Source organism: Felis catus, chromosome C1 (assembly GCF_018350175.1).
Source record: "Felis catus isolate Fca126 chromosome C1, F.catus_Fca126_mat1.0, whole genome shotgun sequence".
Classification (NCBI taxonomy): domain Eukaryota; kingdom Metazoa; phylum Chordata; class Mammalia; order Carnivora; family Felidae; genus Felis; species Felis catus.
Window position 1 is genome coordinate 166,336,739 of NC_058375.1, and position 17,952 is coordinate 166,354,690.

Sequence of the window (17,952 nt, forward strand, 5' to 3'; positions counted from 1 at the left end):
CTTTAATTTTTAAAACATCAGCAAGAAAGCCTGAAACCTTAAAGGCAAAGACTGATTGATTTTATTATCTACAAATTTAAAACTTTTACATGGCAAAAAAAAGCTAAAACCACATTAAAAAATAAATTTCAAACTTGCCAAATGCACTCTATATGACAAACTAAAAAATGTGTGAAAGAAAACAAGTTTACAGATTAAAAATAGAACTACCCTACGACCCAGCAATTGCACTACTAGGTATTTATCCAAGGGATACAGGTGTGCTGTTTTGAAGGGACACATGCACCCCAATGTTTATAGCAGCACTATCAACAATAGCCAAAGTACGGAAAGAGCCCAAATGTCCATTGATGGATGAATGGATAAAGAGGATGTGGTATATATATATATATATATATATATATATATATACACACACACACACACACACACACACACACACACACACACACACACACACAATGGAGTATTACTCAGCAATCAAAAAGAATGAAATCTTGCCATTTGCAACTACGTGGATGGAACTGGAGGTTATTAGGCTAAGTGAAATTAGTCAGAGAAAGAAAATATCATATGACTTCACTCATATGAGGACTTTAAGAGACAAAACAGCTGAATATAAGGGAAGGGAAGCAAAAATAATACAAAAACAGGGAGGGGACAAAGCATAAGAGACTCATAAATATGGAGAACAAACAGAAGGTTACTGGAGGGGGTGTGGGAGGGGGGATGGGCTAAATGGGTAAAGGGCATTAAGAAATCTACTCCTGAAATCATTGTTGCACTATACACTAATTTGGATATAAATTAAAAAATTAAAGTAAAAAAAATGTGTGTGTGTGTATATATATACACACACACACGCACATATATACACACACACACACACACACACATACATACACACACACACAATGGGGTATTACTGGACAGTCAAAAAGAATGAAATCTTGCCATTTGCAATAACATGGTTGGAACTAAAGTGTATTGTGCTAAGCAAAATTAGTCAGAGAAAGACAAATATCATGACTTCACTCATATGTGGAATTTAAGATACAAAACAGATGAAGGGAAGGGAAGGGAAGCAAAAATAATATAAAATAATATAATGTAAAATAAAATAATATATTATAATATATATAATATATAATATAATAAATATATTATAAATAAAATAATATAATATATTATAATATAATATATTATATAATATATTATAATATATTATATATATAATATAATATAATATATATTATAATATATATTATATATATATAATATAATATAATATATAAAATAAAATAATATAAAAATAGGGAGGGGGACAAAATATAAGAGACTGTTAAATACAGAGAACAAACTGAGGGTTGCTGGAGGGGTTGTGGGTGAGGGAATGGGCTAAATGGGCAAGGGTTAAGGAGGACACTTGCTGGGATGAGCACTGGGTGTTATATGTAGGGGATGAATCACTGGATTCTATCTCTGAAATCGTTATTGCACTATATGCTAACTAACTTGGATGTAAATTTTTAAAATTAAAAAAAATTTTTAAGGAAAAAAAAGAATGCAAATTTAAAAAAAGATAAAATGCAGAATTTAAAAAGAAATTTTTCTACATAAGGTAAATAGATACTAAAAAGGGATAGTGTTTACGTGGGTGTAAAGAGATGGATGTTTTTGTCTGCTGCTAGTGAGAACAAATTACTACCATCTTTCCAGAGAGCAACTTGGCAACATGTGTCTAAAGCCTAAATGTGACCCATTTGATCCAGCAGTTTCACAGCTAGGAATAAACATTAATGAAATTGCCAGACAGAATCACAGAAATATACTTACAACGATGTGCATCCAAGTATTGTCAGTAATAATAAAAAGTTGGAAGCCATTTTTTTTTAAGTTTATTTATTTTGAGAGAGTCAGAGACAGTAGGATTGCCGGAGGGGCAGAGAGACAGGGAGAGAGAAAATCCCAAGCAGGCTCCACGCTGTCAGTGCAGAGCCTGACAGGGGGCTCAAACCCACAAAACCGTGAGATCATGACCTGAGTGGAAACCAAGAGTCAGACCCAACGGACTGGGTCAGCCAGCTGCGCCAAAATTTGGAAACCATTTAAAGGTTGGCTGAGTTCCTTGTGTTATACCTGCATAATGAATTACATTGACTTTCCAAATAAAGATGAGAGGTATATTTATTATAATGGAAATATATTCAGAACACCATAACACAGTATATACACTGACCCCCTTGTTCAGTATCTAAAGATAAATGTATCAACATGTTTTTATAGGCATTTCGAAATTGGGGGTAATATCCAGATGTTAGAAGCGGTTTCCACTAGGTGATGGAATTATGGTTCATTTTTATATAATCTGTTTACCCTCACATAATTTCTAATTTTTACAATAAGAATGTTTTGTTATGTATGCAGAAAAAAATGTAGCGTTATATCCATTTTCAAGACAGTATGTGTATCAACAGCTTTTTTTAAAATTTTTTTTTTTAACGTTTATTTATTTTTGAGACAGAGACAGAGCTTGAACGGGGGAGGGTCAGAGAGAGAGGGAGACACAGAATCGGAAGCAGGCTCCAGGCTCTGAGCTGTCAGCACAGAGCCCGACGGGGGGCTTGAACTCACGGACCATGAGATCGTGACCTGAGCTGAAGTCAGACGCTTAACTGACTTAGCCACCCAGGCGCCCCAACAGCTTTCTTGCCTACAGTAGACACGTTGGTTATTCCCATTTCTGAGTGGCTCTATTGTCCTGCTCTGTTTTCTTACCTGATCCATTTCTAGCTCCCCGTATTAGTACATATGTTGCCCCTTAACTTTATCCCCATGCAAATTTTGGTTTCATTTTATGACATGTTTTTCTCTTATACAGAGGGGCGTAATTCTTGATTTCCCCCATCCCTGGATCTTCCTCTCTCACTCCTAAATAGTCTGCCAAATGTTGTCCATTGTCATCAAATGTGGCTCTCAAGCAGCTTTACTTCCAGATCTTCGCTGTGGCCGTCTGAACCTAAGCTGTCAGTTATCTCCTACGCAGATCTATGTAGTATCCTCTTAGCTGAGCTCCCAAAGGCAAAGCAGCCAGGTGTCTTCCTGAAAACTAACGGTGACTCAGTCATCCCCTTGCATGTAATAACTCTGTGGGATTTTATGGATCCCTTTATGTTGTCATGAAACGCCCTTCACAGTGGGACCCTCCTCCTGTTCATCCCACCCTCTGTCACAGACCCTCAACTCCTGAGCATTCCTAGAATGGAATGTTTCCCTCGTGTTCCTTACCTGTGTACACTCTCCCTTCCTCCTGTGCTTCTTCCCTTTCTAAATGCCTCTCCAACATCCAGTGCCAATTTTATTTCCTCTGAGCAGCCTCTCCTGACCCCTCTAGGGAGGAGTAGAAGCTCTCCTTTTTTTTTTTTGCATGTTCTTATTGTATTATGCTGAAATACACCTGATTATGTACTGGCCTCCCGCAGCCTCTCACCCCAACTAAGGCAGGGAGCTACTTAAAGACAAAGGCTGCTTTGGGGACACCTGGGTAGCTCAGTTGGTTAAGTGACTCTTGGTTTCTACTCAGCTCACGTCTTGTGGGTTCAAGCGCCACATCAGGCTCCACACTGACAGTGTGGAAGCCTGCTTGGAATTCTCTGTCTGCCCCTCCCCTGCTCTTTCTCTCTCTCTTTCTGTCTCTCTCTCTCAAAATAAATAAGTAAACATTAAAAAAAATTTTTTTTAATAAAAAACAAAGGCTGCTTTCGAGCAGTGCTATATTCCGGCTGATGGCACACACTCTCGCTCAAGTGTTCATTGCATGTGGGCCAAGCCCATTTCTCCCTGTGACCCAGGCTATTTATTTGGACAACAGTTTGTTCTTCATCATTTGATTTTTTGACTTTAGAGATGAAACAAGAATTCTGATCCTTTCTCTGTGCTTTCCCTTTTTAGGCTTCAGATGATGAGTCTTACATCAGTGATGTGAGTGATAATATATCTGAAGACAACACCAGTGTTGCAGACAACATTTCTCGGCAAAGTAGGCATCCTTTGAGCTTCCAGGTTGTTCTGTCTTCTTGCCAAGTTAGAACCCTGGTGATTCAGTGAATAATCATTTTCTCTCCTTACTAATTGTTTCTTCAATACATTTTATGTTTGTACAGTCTGCTGAGGTAAATGGTTGAAAAATCTGTTAGGTAGATGCTTAAATGAAAAAATTTTACTTCTTGCTTAAACCAAAAGTTCGAGTCTTTCTTATTAACTCTATGTACTTTTTTAAAATTTGACTTATCTTTTCTGGACTATTATTTGAGTTTATTTAATACCTTGTTTAAAAAAAAAACTATACGTTGACATTTTGTGCATTTATTAGCATCCCTGTGTTGAAATAATTCCATTCACTCTTGAGAGAGTATAGTGAAGGCGTAAGAAATGTATCACAATCATAATGATTTGAAAGAGTTATTTCCTTCCTAGATGTGATGAAATCAAAAAAGCGAAGTATCTTTTATTATGATTCTTGTCTTTCTCTCTCTTCCAGTCTTGAATGGGGAGCTTACAGGAGGGGCCTTCCGAAATGGACGTCGAACATGCCTGCCAGCTCCCTGTCCTGACACCAGTAACATTAACCTGTGGAATATCTTGAGGAACAACATTGGTAAAGACTTGTCTAAAGTCTCCATGCCTGTGGAGCTGAATGAGCCACTCAACACGCTGCAGCATCTCTGTGAGGAGATCGAATACAGTGAGCTTCTGGACAAGGCTTCAGAAACTGATGACCCCTATGAGCGCATGGTAATAAATAATAGAACAGCGCTTTTTAAGGATTCGTCAACCCTAGATGTGGACTAAGGCAGTATTCATTAGGATGGCATCTTTGGGTTTTGCATAACACTCTCACCAAGCAGTTCGCATAAATTGGGCAGGGCCGTAAAGTTCCAGATACCTCTATAGAAGATATATGCTTTGTGACTTATCTTTGTCATGAGTGTTTCTGAAGTTAGGAGGTAGAGATATCACACTCCTTATAGGTCTGAAGCGTTACACGGCCTTGCTTTATTAGCTTTTCCTGAAAGCCAAGAGAGCCCATCTGTTCAAGAACTTGGGTCAGAAAAAATAGCCTCCTATTTGTGCTCTGCCCTGGCTTCTACTCCACATGACTGTGGAAAACCTGACTGCCCTCTGGAAAGAAAGCACCAGCAGCCACGAGCCTCCTGCACATGGCACTAAGCTATGCAAATGACATAACCTATAAACTAGGTGTCAGAACCATTGAACTCTGTGACACTCCAAAAACTGGGTGACAGGTGAATGAAGAATACTTGGCCTCAGTTGCCTGCTGTTTCCCACCCAAGTTGAGCCTCATTTTCACTCCTTTTTTACCCATGAGTTTATGAAGAGCCTGTGCAAATAATAGAGAATTAAAATGCTGCCAAATCAGCCCCCATTGACAGGGGGGTGTAAAATCTAGAGGAATGAGGGACGAACAGACCTGGAAGTAGTCTCTCCTATATTATTTTCCTTTCTTAAATGTTTTAACAGGTTCTTATTGCTGCATTTGCAGTTTCAGGATATTGCTCCACCTATTTCAGAGCAGGAAGTAAGCCATTCAACCCTGTCCTTGGGGAGACTTATGAATGCATTAGAGAGGACAAGGGATTCCGATTTTTCTCAGAACAGGTAAGCCCAACTGGACTCAGTGAGGTTTCTGTGCAGAAACTATAGGAAGACAGTTTGATGATGAAAACAGCTTTTTTGATAAACCACTGCTTTCAGTGGGGTATGATACCAGCTTCCAGAAAACTCACTTTGCTTATCTTTTAATGTATGTAACTTCTCTCGAGAGTGTTTATATAAGCATGAAGTCTTAAAGTGACCAATTCAGTAATTTACTTACACATTTTGAGAATAATTCAGTAACAGAGATGGATGAGTTGACTAGTTTTTTATTTGGGGGTAGCCTGTATATGTTGCAAAAAACTTAATCATTTATAGAAGTTTTAACACTGATGACATTGCCTTCTTTTTTGTTTTTAATTACCAGGTTAGCCACCATCCACCCATTTCTGCCTGTCACTGTGAATCCAAGAATTTTGTGTTTTGGCAAGGTTTGTATTTCAATTATAACTTCAAAATCCAATGAAACAGTTTCTGCTTTCTAAATGTACATTATGCTCAGGTTAGATTTCTGCCTTTGGAACTCGGAGAATGTTAGTAATTGGTGTGGAGTTGAGTTTGAGAAATTAGATTTCCTGGCTTTAAATATGAAACCATCTGGGAGATGAAATTGTATACGTAGGCAACAAAGCCCTAGGGACAGCAGAGCTCCATGCCCACTGTGCCAGCTCAGGGCTATCACTCTACCTCATTATGCCTCATTATCTGCCCCCTATAATATGCAGGTTCTAACTGCTGCCTTCTTGTTTTTTGAGTGTGTTCAGGATCTTAATTGTGAAAGAAGTTTCTGTGGCACATCATCTATGGCCACAGTCTATTTAGATATGTAAACGTTGTGCTGATTTGTGGTCTTTAGCTCACTGAGGCTCAGAGATTTGAATTGAAGTCTCTACTTAACCAGAATGTTTAATCACAATGTTACAAACTTACCTGAAATTACAAGTTTCAAAACCCCTTTTGATTTTTAAAGTTTATTTATTTTTATTTATTTTGAGAGAGAGAGAGAGAGAGTGCATGCGCATGAGCAGAGAGAGCGAGAGAGGGAGAATCCCAAGCAGGCTCTGCACTATGAGCTCAGAGCCCAATGCAGGGCTCAAACTCACAAACCACTAGATCATGACCTGAGCCGAAATCAAGAGTCGGACACTTAACCGACTGAGCCCCCCAGGTACCCTTCAAAACCCCTTTAGAAAGAAAACTATACAGTTGACCCTTGAAAACACTGGGGTTAGGGTGCTGACCCCCACAGTCTAAATTTCGTGTTACTTTTGACTCCTCCAAAAACTTAACTACTAACAGGCTACCATTGACCAGAAGCCTTAACAATAGCATAAGCAGTCAATGAACACATATTTTGTATGTTATGTGTATTATGTACTATGTTCTTAAAGTAAGCTAGAGAAAAGAAATTGTTATTAAGAAAATCATAAGGAAGAGAAAATATATTTATAGTACTGTACCCTATTGATCAAAGAAAATCTGCCTATGAGTGGACCCATGCATTTCAAACCCATGTTGCTCAAGGGTCAACTGCATATGTACGTTTAACCATTAAGTATAAATTGTTCCTTCATGTTTGGAAGGGAGCGTCATTGCTCACAGAATGCCTCTTCTCGTATGCACTTTCTCAACCTGGAAACACACAAAATGATAGAGTACTATGACTGTATTTGATTGCAAAATGAGAAAATAAGTCATTTCTTGGTCATAACAAAGAGTCAGAAATTTTGTGGAAACCACACTAAGCTCCCTTACTTACAGTCCATCAAAATGGGGCCAAGTGGTTATTACAAATGCACAGGCAAACCTGAGTGTCCCCCAGTAACACATAAAGCCATCATGTGAGATAAACATCATATGAGCCCTGGGCCATATCTTAACAACCAGCATAGGAACATGTTCCTTAGGTTAATTTCATTTTCTCATAAATCTTACTTACTTTCTGTATTAGAGATTTTCTTTTTTTACTATTTTCCCAAATCATATAACTTTTCAAATCAATATGTAAATAAATCCATGGTATTGCCATACTGCAATTATTTTTATCATACATCTTATTTTTAACATGTATGTTAACTGTTTCCACCATTTAGTTAAAACTTACAACAACATTTATCTAGACATTAAAGCACAGTAGAGTCTATGTGTATATGTGTATGTGAATATTCATACACACATGTGTATACACATACTGTTCTGAGTTTTTCCCAGTTGTATTAGTTGAAACAGATAAGGAACATGTGTCATGGAGAAACATAGACAGTAGATTTTTTTGGTTCACAGTTAATCTTTTCACCGTGGGCCATCCCCAGGTACTTGATATGTTAAATCAATATAGAATCAATTGTGATTGCAAAAGTTCTTTGTGGAATGTAGAGTGTGATACACATGTTAGGTTTTTATAGAATAAATGATTAGATATGGAATATATATTTCCTCTCCTCTGCCTATGTTGTTTAGATATCAGATGGAAAAACAAGTTCTGGGGGAAGTCGATGGAAATCCTGCCTGTTGGAACACTGAATGTCATGCTTCCCAGGTAGGTTGCTCTCATCTTCCTTTTGGTCTCTTACCTGCTTTTCTAAATCAGAAATGGGCCTTTGAAACTCTAGAAGGTGCCAACAGTCCATTTCTATGTATGCCCAAAGCTTCTGTTAACATCTCCAAAGTTTTGAGAATGGATCCCCCCACCAAAAGCAAATGAGGACTTTAGCATCTGTATCAAAGCTCCCTACTTCTCTCTGCTCATCCTCCATTCATCAAGTCAATACCAGCCACCTACCCGTCCCAGTCACCATGTTAGTTTGCATTTTACATCAGAGGTTCTTTTTAGCCACTTTTTTTCTATATAATACATGTTTTCACTTTTGAATTCACCTTAGATCCAGGGACTATTTCTAATGTCTAAGTTATTGAGGGAGAGTGATGGAATTCTTTTATGGTATTTTTCTAGAGGATGTAGCCTATAAATTTTTTAAATTAATTGAAGTTTTCATTGAGGCCAAAGGCTTGATTGTTGTTTTGTTTCTTTCTTCATTTGGTTGGTGGTGTTTTGTTTTGTTTTGTTTTTTGCTTATTTAATGACAGAATTTGCTGGTGGATGGGATATGAAAGAAGGTGGGGAACGGGAAGAATTCCCAGAACCACAAAATAGACTTTATTTGCAAATTCATGAGAAGAGTTTTCCCTCTGTATACACCATGGTGTATATAGAGTCCACATGATACCAACTCATAAGTCTTCTTAGAAACTTAGAAGTGTTTTATTTTATTTTGAAAAATAGATAAATTTTATTAGCCTGGGTGGCTCAGTTGGTTGAGCATCCGACTTCAGCTCAGGTCATGATCTCGCGGTTTGTGGGTTTGAGCCCTACGTCAGGCTCTGTGCTGACAGCTCGGAGCCTGGAACCTGCCTTGAATTCTGTGTCCCCTTCTCTCTCTGCCCCTCCCCTGCTCGCTCTCTGTCTCTCTCTCTCTCTCTCAAAATAATAAATAAACGTTAAAAAAATTAAAGAAGAAAATATAGATAATGTGTAAACTTAAAGGCAATCTGAAGCTATGTCTTCTCGTTCCTTGGCAGAAACTCTGTCCCAGAATTTGCATTAGGTACGTGCTGTGATCATTAGTCTTTTCTCAAAGAATTATTCACATCTTTGGTCTTAACTCAGAGTATGAAACAATGTGCTGAGGATAATCTTACTTAAAGTCCCATCCTACCATGCCTATCTCCTCCTTCAGATCCTTCCACAGTGGCGCATTACCTGCACTGTGAATCCAGCCAGACTCATTGGGACATCATTGAAGGCTTTCCCTGCTCCACCCCATCCACCTTGCCAGTCTTGCCACCCACCATACCCGCTCATGTGTGGCACACCACTGGCAGGCCCCCAGATGCACCATGCTATTCTGACCTCTGTGGCTTTGTCAGTGCCTTTCCCAGCCTGCAGCACCCTCCTTTCCACCCTCTAAGCTTAGACTGAACCCAGCCTTCTCTAACAAATCTTCCTTGATACTTACCGCACGTTCCAGGCAGATATAAGGACTCCCCTTTCTCTGTTCTCATGCTACTTCCTCATCATATTTTATTGTAAGTATTTGTTTCCATGTCCATCTACCCCTACCATACTGTTGGCTCCAAGAGAGCAAGACACAGGTCCTATTCAACTTGGTAGCTTTAGCACCTGGCCTACAGGAAGCACTGAAATGTTCCTTAAATGAATAAGTCATCTCATAAATGTCTTTGACTACACAGAAATGTTCAACAAAGAAATGAGAGGGAAAAGGAGGGAAGAGAGAGCTTTGGCCAAAGCATATTCTCAGTAGTAGAAACAGTCATAAATATTTGTAACCTTCATTGTTTTTAATCAATGTTGTATTCTTCCCTAGGTATGGAGATTGCTATGTATGGAATAAAGTCACCACATGTATACATAATATTCTCAGTGGGAGGAGGTGGATAGAGCATTATGGAGAAGTAACCATTAGAAATACCAAAAGCAGTGTTTGCATTTGCAAACTCACATTTGTTAAGGTAAATAATATCACACAACAGTCAAGAAAAAAAAAACAATATAAAGTGCTTTGTAAAGGAGAAATAAAACAGTTACCTTAAACAGCAGCAAGTGAATCTCTCCTGTACCATTGATCCTTACGGGCATTTTAGATAAGAAGGCAGAACCTACTGGTAGAGTTACACAAGGCATCTAGACTTCTGAATGTGTGGAGGTCAAAAAAGGCACCATCTCAAGACAGAAGAAATACCCTTTCCAAAGAATTTTCTTTTTAAGCAGCCAGTCAGCACCCATTAGGTAAAATTCCAGAAAACACTTCTTGCCTATAGCGAGTCCTCTGGTTTCTATTTCTATTCCTGCTTGATTGCAACACAGTCAAGTGATCTTATTTTAGGGAGCTAATTATAATGCATTTGTCATTTTCTGAGGATGCGTGTGGATGATAGCTTCCAGTCACCACAAGCTTATCCAACTCTGCCACTATTATAATCCAAATACATTCAAGAAAAAACATCACCTTTATTAACAGGAAAAGATTCCTGGGATAGAAATGCTTACACAATATCATTTTCCCTTAGTGTCTGTGGTCCGAAGAGGAACACACAGTATTGCCCTCTTGTTTAGGCATGCTACAGAACTCATCATGGTACAGAGATCCCACAAGCCCCTTTATCTGTTCTACTCCTGATCTCATTCTGTCGAGGCAAAAGCGGGTAACATATTGAAGTCTTAACACTCAAAAATGTTCTCATAGTAAAATCCTTTGAAGCCATTTGGAAGGTCATATTATTAATTGAAGGTCTTTATTTTTACTCAAGATGTTTTTTGTGTTTTCCTTTTTTCCTTGGAAAAAAAGCTACTCATTAGGTGGCTCAGAACTGAAAAGCCAGGATCATTAGTTGGCTCTGGTTGGGTGGCGACAGTAAATGTGTGCAGTTAGTTTTGTGGGCCACGAGAAGCTTTGATTTAGGCCTGCCCCTAATATTTCCAGAGCTCAGAGCAAGAGTACAAATGGGGGCCCCAATTCCATATGTGTAAATATTTAAAATTTGTAGATCAAACCTACAGTCTGTCAAATAGCTTACATTCTATTCTTTGACCTTGACAAATATGCCTTTTATAACAAAACTCCCAAGGCCAGATTGGACCCTTTAGAACTGTGAGCTGGAAACCTGGCAGCACAGGAGAACCAGACCCGATGGATGGCCTTCCCACTTTCCCCCCTCCTGCAGCTGGCTCTGTCCTGCCCCACAGGGGCCTTGCCCACACATGTGAAGGCAGTCCAGCTGCATGTCTGAGCTCTGTCCACACTCGCCTCAAACACCACTGGCCACCCCTCAGGCCTAAATTCACACACTGGTGGTGGATGGTCTGCCCTTTGGATGGATGAATCCAAAGGAAAGGCCAGTGCGGACTGTGGAATAAGCTTAGAGTTGTTGGGAGGGGGAATTCTAGCACCTGATCTAGAAGGGGGCCATGGGATCCAGATGGGTAAATTCCCACAGACTTCTAGTCTCCCGGGGAGAAGCATGGCTGGAAGAAGGCCAGACCAGGGTTTTCCTGATGAAATTTAGCTATTTGTGCACACTATAAAAATTATTTCACAAATGACTTCTGCAGCATCGCCCATTGAAACTCATTAAAATCCATGAGCAAAGGAAAAATTTGAGATAGGAGGATCTAAGGAAGAAATTACTAACCTGTAAATTAATTTTAGGTTATTAGGATAGAAACAGAGTCTTTTCTGCCCTAGCATAGAGATTATCCCTTTCTTTAAAGAATGAAATCCTGCCTTTTGCAACAACGTGGGTGGAACTGGGGAGGATTATGCTAGGTGAAATAAGTCAATCAGAGAAAGACAGATACCATATGTTTTCACTCATATGTGGAACTTGAGAAACATAACAGAAGATCATGGGGGAAGGAAAGGGGAAAAAATAGTTTCAAACAGAGAGGGAGGGAAGCAAATCATAAGAGACTCTTAAATAGAACAAACTGAGGGTTTATAGGGGGCGGTGAGGGACAGGGGAAAATGGGTGATGGGCATTGAGGAGGGCACTTGTTGGGATGAGCCCTGGGTGTTGTAAGGGATGAATCATGGGAATCTACCCCCAAAACCAAGAGCACACCGTATACACTGATGTTAGCTAACTTGACAATAAACTGTATATGTATTAAAAAAAAAAAAAGATGGGTAGGGGGTGGATGGAAGAAACAGGTGATGGGTATTAAAGAGGGCACTTGTGATGAGGGCTAGGTGTTGTATATGTTGAATCACTAAATTGTACACCTGAAACGAATATTACATATAGGTTAGCTAACTGGAATTTAATTAAAAACATAATTAAAAATTAGAAAATAATAATAAACTCATATCCCCACATCACACCACATACAACTAATTTGAGATCGATTATAATCTCAATGGTGAGTGGCAAGTCCATAAAGTTCATAAAAACTAAAAAAAAGACTATCCACATAGCTTGGAAGTAATCAAGATAATGTACTAGCCATACAGGTAAAAACTGATTACTCAGATTTCATTTAAAAAATTAAAAAAAATAAAGTTAAGCCAACTAACACTTAGAAAGCCAAACTTTCATATAAAACATTTCGAGGTAGATTTCTGGAAGTGATTTGAATGAGTAACTTCAAAGTTAAGAAAATTTTCCTTATGGAAATTATAGGGATTGGTGTTATTAAAGAGATCGGATGTTTTAATTGAGTTTGGTTTTTCCAGGTGAATTACTGGAATTCTAATGTGAATGAAGTCCAGGGGGTTGTAATGGATCAGGAGGGGAAGGTGGTGCACCGGCTATTTGGGAAGTGGCATGAAGGGCTCTTCTGTGGCGTGGCCCCTTCTGCCAAGTGCATCTGGAGACCAGGTGAGATGGGTATGGGTGTCTTGCGTTAGGAGGGCACCTTGGGAATGTCACATCTCATGAAGTTCCCCTCATGTTTGTTTTCTTTAATAGTGAGATTAAAAACGTAGATGCTTGGTGGGCCTGGGTGGCTCAGTCAGTTAAGCGTCTGACTCTTGGATTCGGCTCAGGTCATGATCTCACCGTACGTGGGATCGAGCCCTGTGTCAGGCTCTGCACTGACAGCTTGGAGCCTGCCTGGGATTCTCTTTTTCCCTCTCTCTGTCTCTGCCCCTCCCCCATGCTCGATCGCTCTCTAAAAACATAAACAAACCATAAAGAAAACCGTAGATGCTTAAGACAAGTATAGTTATATATTTTTACCTAACATATAAATTAGGTAAATCCCAACATTTGATAATAAGGAATTATAAAATTTAAGCCAAATCAGACGTGTGGTCAGAGATTAGGCTTCATGTAAAGTCATTTTAAATGTAATGCCCACATTCAAAAGCTAGGTGTATTTATTAAAGAATTCAGATAATTGAACTGTACAAACTAAAATCCTTACTTATTCTCTGTTCTAATAAAACAAGGGAAAGCCTGCAAACATCTATAATCCACAAATTCAATAACTTAACCAGAGTAAGTGATCTCACTTGAGCAGCAAAAAGCTGCATTATGTTGACATTTAACAAAAAGACATCAAGAGAGTTCTGGTAATACACTAGCAATACTTGAATATCAAGTGTAAATGGAATAAGTGTCCACCTGACATTTATTTTCACCGGAATTTTGTCAGTTACTCCTAACTTTAAAATTAGTTGTTGGTTTTCTAAGAAGCCCCAATGAGTATTTAAATTTCCTGTTAGTAGAGTGGTCAGTTCATTCAATCAGCTGCTATTTATTGAGTAGTGACTATGCATCAAACTTTACTCTAAGGGCTTGGAATACATCAATGAGCAAAGCAGACAAAGATCCTGACTTCGAGTTTAGTTAAAAAGTGCCAATAAATATTAACGTAGACCTGTGCCTTTTTCTTTTTCCAAAAGGAAGTAAATTGTCAAGTGTTTCTCGTGAAGTCTTAATGTTCATAGTTAATCACCCTGGCATTTAGTTACCCAATTGAATATTTGGGGGAGAAATTATGGCATAGTTTAGCTAGTGAAGACTATTATATGTACATAGTTTTATGTTAAAGACTGTATTTTATTAAATATATGAATCTACCAGTTCTGATAATTAACAAAATGTTTTCTATCTAGCAAAATACAGCCAAGTTAATGCACTTAAGAAAAATCTTAATCTGATATTTATGACTATAAATTTAGTATTAGTGTGGGTATTAATTAAGCACCTGGGTTAAGAAGTCAGCTTCTGCAAGCTTCTTCCTCTTTGCCACTCACAGTGGTTTATTGCCACCGTTCCAGGTTCCATGCCAACCAACTATGAACTCTACTATGGTTTCACAAGGTTTGCTATTGAGCTCAATGAGTTAGATCCTGTGCTGAAAGATCTCCTTCCACCAACAGACGCCCGATTCCGGCCAGATCAGAGGTGAGCATGGCATTGATATTTGAAATGGACACTAGATCATGGCACGGCGGCACTATAGATGTCATCAAGGCTTATTTTCACCACTATCTTTTATTAATTGAATCATTCACTCATTCCCTCATTCGCCCTGCAAGAGTTGAGTCTTCTACCCTAGCTAGCATGATATTCATGGGTGATCATAACAGATACTTAGCACAACAAAAAGGTTCCCAAAGAAGATAACACAGTTTTTAACAAAAGGTTTCCGCCCCCAGCCCCCAAGACACCAAAAGTATGCAAATTCACGAACTCTGTCTCCACTAAAGCCTCCTCCAGTGTTTTTACCTCTTTGTTTCTACTACTCTTTAACATGGAGTATGTTTTAACCTGAGGAATAAGAAGATAAGCTACAGAAATGCTTTGAGTCAAAGTCTCGTGTTTACCCAACATGGTTTTGACCCCACAGGGTATGAGATGTACTCAAAATACAGTACCCAGTATTGAATGTCCTACTATTCAATTCTCTTCTATTCCACCCCCCTCTCTAGAACATGAAGTCTCACTGTTTGACATTCACACTCATCAACACACTTTCCGTGTGCATCATATTGAAGTTTGCTTCATTTTGAAATTTAAATACAGGTTTTGTAAATTGCCATTGGGTCTGCTTTTTCTTTTTGCTTCTAGTCCAATATTCCCTCACTTATGACTCCTTTCCTTTCTGTGGCCTTTTGTAATTTCCTCTACTATTATCTTTTCTTTTTTCATCAGTTTTACTCTCATCAATAAGACAGGGACACTCCTTCCCTCTCACTCTGCTCTAAAAGCAGATGGAGAGCAGCCAGCTACCATCCTTCCTGTGGGCTTTAGCACGTGTTTTTTGGATAATATGGAGAAAGAGTACATCTGGTACTTCATGTTGTCCTAAGCCTGAGAGAGCACAGAAAAGTCTTCAAGGCCAAACTACTCACCTTTCACTCCTAGCTTTACATTGCTGCATGCGATAATTCAGTTGGCATCCACAGCAAGTAATGTTAATTGGTGGGCGGTCAGACAGAGGTAGTGTGGCCTGGGGCGGGAGCCAGGGGACATTACCAGAGTATGACTGTTCACCATGTGATATCCTCAGCAGCCAGAAGGTAATCTTATACAAAATGACACTTTTTTTTTTTTTCTCAGAAAAGAGGATAAAATATTAAAGAGATAACTGTGTTCTGCTTAGGTTTTTGGAAGAAGGAAATTTAGAAGCTGCGGCAGCAGAGAAGCAAAGAGTAGAGGAGCTGCAGAGATCACGCAGGCGCTACATGGAAGAAAACAACCTTGAACATATACCAAAATTTTTTAAGTAAGTCGGTTCATTCCCAACAGGTGCACACTTTGCAAATGATTGCCACAAGCAGTGAGAAACTCCAGGTGAAAAAAAGAAAGTGAGAGATAGTTTAATGTCCAGGGAACTTCAGATTAAACTGATTTTGGTCACTTTGGTTTCGGTAGTGAAAATATTGAGCCAGATTTTGCACTTGTGAACAGTTTGGAACCATAAAAATAAATTCTCCTCAACAGCTCTTTTCTTTTCGTGGGCAGCAAAAAGGTTGAGAGTCTTGTACAAAAATGTTGTTTGTCCTTCAACTACACCATTTGGAATGGTGGAACCTTGCTTCCACCCTCTCACTCAGGGCCACGATGGGACCCCCACTGCCCTCAAGGGCATCCTGGCTTCATTAGTATTTCATTTTATTTCTATCATATGGGGCTTATGTCATTCAGATTTGGCCTTTCTGTGGTGTGTTCATGGGTGATTATTACAGGATTATTTGCAGGATCATGTAGACATCACACAGAGTAAGCTGTATTTTCCAAATCTGTCTGTGGCCCTCCACAGCCAGGCCGTTATCAGCCCAGAATAAGCTCATATGCTTTCAAGGCGCCATCTTGTGACTGTTCTGGGGAGGAATGCAGCCGTGCCCTTTAGGTGTCGAAGGTGCACTCTGGGCGTGAGCCTTGCAGAGGCTCACGGAGCTACTGTGGTTGTATAATTTTCCCCACAAGTGAAGCACAGACTATTCTTGTGTGGGACCTGAAGTTCTTAGTACAGTACCTGCATGTGCTTTTTTTGGGCACTGTTCACTTTCTAGCCTTGCCTGGAAGTGATTTATTCGTGCCCTTAACCCCTCTCCCCAGGACCCCATCCACTTCCATTTCAACCAAACAAGAGGAACAAATATAAATGAGTTTCTTTTTGGTCAAAAATAGTCAAGCCATCAATAAGCAGATAGGAAACTAACTGGCTCACGAAGTACCACTTATACATACACATCTCATCTACGGGAGAGGGTCCAATTACCAGGTCATCTTGATGTGGTTGGAGTCTAATGTCGGTTTTTATATTTCCACAGAAAAGTTATTGATGCCAATCAAAGAGAAGCCTGGGTTTCTAATGATACCTACTGGGAGCTGCGAAAGGACCCTGGGTTTAGCAAAGTAGACAGTCCTGTTCTTTGGTAAACTGGGAATGTAGAGCTAGCCAACATATCACGCTCTGAATGAATAAATAACTATGCACAATTATGTTTCCTAGAGCTCCGCGTGGTTTCTGGGTCGACTGAAAACCGACCATTTGCTTTTCTATTCATCTTTATAATGGACTTTCAGAAGTGCATTAGACAAGGCCCCTAACCACTTTTGGATCCTTTCTGTTTTGCTGCAACCATATCCCTTAAAAAACATCCACGCCCTCCTTGAAAAGCAGAAAAAAAGGAGCAGAATATAAAATCCAAAGTCTGAAGTGTCTGTGAAGAAAACAAACTGTAACTGGTGCTTAAAGCTGATCCAGAGAGTTAAAAGCAACGTGACGTCTAAACCACGCGTTTGGTCCTTTGTCTGGAAGCACCATCCCGTCCTCAGAGAAGCTCCCGGGCCATGGCAGCTGGTCAGCTCAGACTTCGAGTGTGTCTATTTGATGTGGTGTACTTGTGCTGACCTTGTCAAAAAAGATGTGATACTTCTCAGAACCTGTTCCATCTGTACGCCATTGTTCATGCCTTAAGAAATGCAAAGATGTACAATAAATCATTTTTTAAATGTGTGCTCCTAGGTTTATGTGAAGGACAGCTCTTTTGAATCATGGCATGATTCACTTTCTGGGATCAGAACAATTAGGAGACTAACACGTGGATTTTTGCAAAGTAAACGACACATGCTTTACTTTGATCTGTCGGCTACTGTATCATATATCCGAAGGGCAAGAAGGAAAAGGTGTGCTCAGTAGATCTCTGTATTCACATTGCTCGTCAAGTTCCTGTCCTGCCACCCGAATAAACCCTCTTCGACCTAACCTCACAGTGTGCCCTGTTATTTGGCAATATCTGT

The 17,952-nt window shown here is 39.4% G+C and overlaps 1 protein-coding gene and 1 long non-coding RNA gene across 20 annotated transcripts in view; one reads left to right on the forward strand and one right to left on the reverse strand.

Moving 5' to 3' along the window:
* Positions 1 to 17,917, forward strand: part of OSBPL6 (oxysterol binding protein like 6) — a 214,517-nt gene extending 196,600 nt beyond the window's left edge. For all 19 annotated transcript variants that reach the window (XM_023259488.2, XM_023259490.2, XM_023259489.2 and 16 more), the window contains 10 exons: positions 3,952 to 4,039; positions 4,541 to 4,794; positions 5,542 to 5,679; positions 6,044 to 6,107; positions 8,137 to 8,215; positions 10,062 to 10,206; positions 12,927 to 13,071; positions 14,478 to 14,604; positions 15,806 to 15,928; positions 16,980 to 17,917. In XM_023259488.2, the coding sequence (XP_023115256.1) occupies positions 3,952 to 4,039; positions 4,541 to 4,794; positions 5,542 to 5,679; positions 6,044 to 6,107; positions 8,137 to 8,215; positions 10,062 to 10,206; positions 12,927 to 13,071; positions 14,478 to 14,604; positions 15,806 to 15,928; positions 16,980 to 17,088 (1,272 nt within the window). In that variant the 3' untranslated portion in view covers positions 17,089 to 17,917. The remainder of the gene's footprint in view (positions 1 to 3,951; positions 4,040 to 4,540; positions 4,795 to 5,541; positions 5,680 to 6,043; positions 6,108 to 8,136; positions 8,216 to 10,061; positions 10,207 to 12,926; positions 13,072 to 14,477; positions 14,605 to 15,805; positions 15,929 to 16,979) is intronic.
* LOC123379188 lies at positions 3,390 to 10,534 on the reverse strand. The gene is made up of 2 exons (XR_006583351.1): positions 10,283 to 10,534; positions 3,390 to 4,167 (listed from the first exon to the last, which is right to left on the reverse strand). It is a non-coding gene; the product is annotated as an uncharacterized LOC123379188 (long non-coding RNA).
* Positions 17,918 to 17,952: the final 35 nt, after the last annotated feature.